The 1,718-nt window shown below is 44.9% G+C and overlaps 1 protein-coding gene across 1 annotated transcript; it reads left to right on the top strand.

The window, feature by feature from the left end:
* Positions 1-382: 382 nt before the first annotated feature.
* LOC120356142 lies at positions 383-1,386 on the top strand. The gene is made up of 2 exons (XM_039444998.1): positions 383-746; positions 1,142-1,386. The coding sequence occupies exons 1-2, from the start codon at positions 419-421 to the stop codon at positions 1,384-1,386; spliced, it is 573 nt and encodes a 190-aa protein (XP_039300932.1). The 5' UTR covers positions 383-418.
* Positions 1,387-1,718: the final 332 nt, after the last annotated feature.

Genomic DNA, 1,718 nt, shown 5'->3' with positions numbered 1-1,718 from the left:
ATTTTTCATACTGACAATCTTCTGAGAGTAGGTGGTCGTCTTCGGGAGGCAGATATTCCATTCGACTATAAACATCAAATCTTATTGCCAGCTAAACATAGGTTCACGCGTGCGCTCATTGTCTCATTTCATAGACGTCTTCAACATGCTGGCGTTCAGGTCACTATGGCCAGTATTCGACAACGTTTTTGGATACCATCCACCCGTCGCATCATCAAGAGTGTAATAAAGGTTGCAAAATGTGTTTTCGTTTCTCTACGTTTCGTTCGAGCAAATCATGGGGCATCTTCCCGCAGTTCGTGTACAACCGGTTTCCATTTTATAATTGTGGAGTTGACTACGCAGGTCCTCTTTCAATTCGTCTTGGTGGCTCAAAGTCGCGCAATTTCTCCAAGGCTTACTTGCTTTGTTTATTTGCATGGTAACGCGCGCAGTTCACGTAGAGGTGGTCTCCGAGCTTTCAACAAAGGCCTTCATTGCCGCACTCATCAGGTTCTCTGCTCGTCGTGGCATCCCTTTTGCCATTCATTCAGACAATGCTACAACGTTTGTTGGCGCTCACAATGAACTCAATGAGTTACATGCATTTCTTTCAGATTCTGCTATTCAGTCTGAAATTCACAACTTTGCCGCCGTTTTCAACATTGGTTGGCATTTCATCCCTCCCAGGGCTCCTCATTTTGGAGGTCTATGGGAAAACGCTGTAAAAAATTTTAAACGAATTTTCAGAGTGGTCACTTTGAATAAGATTTTGAATTTTGAAGAGCTTTCACGCTGTCTGCACAGATTGAAGCTATCCTCAACTCCCGGCCTCTTGTGCCTCTGTCTGAGGACCCTCAAGATTTAGCATACTTGTCTCCTGGGCATTTTTTGGTTGGTCGTCCGCTCACCGCACTGCCGTTCCACACACCAACCACCACTCACATCGATCACCGTTCACGCTGGCGTCAGTTAGCACTGATCACTCAGGAACTCTGGGATCGTTGGTCTGCTGAGTTTCTAGTCACACTTCAAAGGAAGAGCAAGTGGAGCTCTGAATCTGAAAACCTGCAGATTGGTGCTGTGGTTATTCTCAAGGACCCAGGTACGTCACCTTCGGTATGGAACTTGCGCGCATCACGGCCGTTCATCCAGGGAAGGACAACAAGGTACGGGTGGTCACCGTTCGCACCGCATCAGGCACTTTCAAGCGGGCTATTTCTAGCATTGCACCGCTTCCACTCGACGAGGAATTTTCTGATTAATTCAGCATTGCTCATCCGACATAATCTCATTTTTTTTGTTCTCTCTTATGTCTCTCTTTTGAGACCTGCAGGCCTCAAGGGGCCAGGTTTATGTCAGATTTCGCACTATGCATTGTGTTCTTGTCCCAACTTGTCGCGTTAGTGCGCAAGTCACTTTGTCATCGGTCCACTTTCACTGTGTTTTCTGCAGTTCACGGATTACATCAGTTTTTTGTCATGCTACATTTGTACATTAATTTTATGTACATTTTGGTATTATTTAATATATTGGAGTATTTCCTACCGTGTCTAGACGTTTTTTACGCATATCTTTTTCATCGACGTGGCTATGCGTGGCTTCTTGCAGCGCGGTTCGTGCTTGCACTTTCCTGGTTCCTTCTACACACAGCAATGGCGTAACAGTTCACATCAGCTTTTTTCCGTTCTTCAATTTTCGTCGCTTTCAATTCAAAATTTTCAATTCTCAAGTTTTAA

Source organism: Nilaparvata lugens, unplaced genomic scaffold, assembly GCF_014356525.2.
Source record: "Nilaparvata lugens isolate BPH unplaced genomic scaffold, ASM1435652v1 scaffold5955, whole genome shotgun sequence".
Classification (NCBI taxonomy): domain Eukaryota; kingdom Metazoa; phylum Arthropoda; class Insecta; order Hemiptera; family Delphacidae; genus Nilaparvata; species Nilaparvata lugens.
Note: the sequence above shows the minus strand (reverse complement) of the source record. Positions and strands in the feature narration are given on the sequence as shown.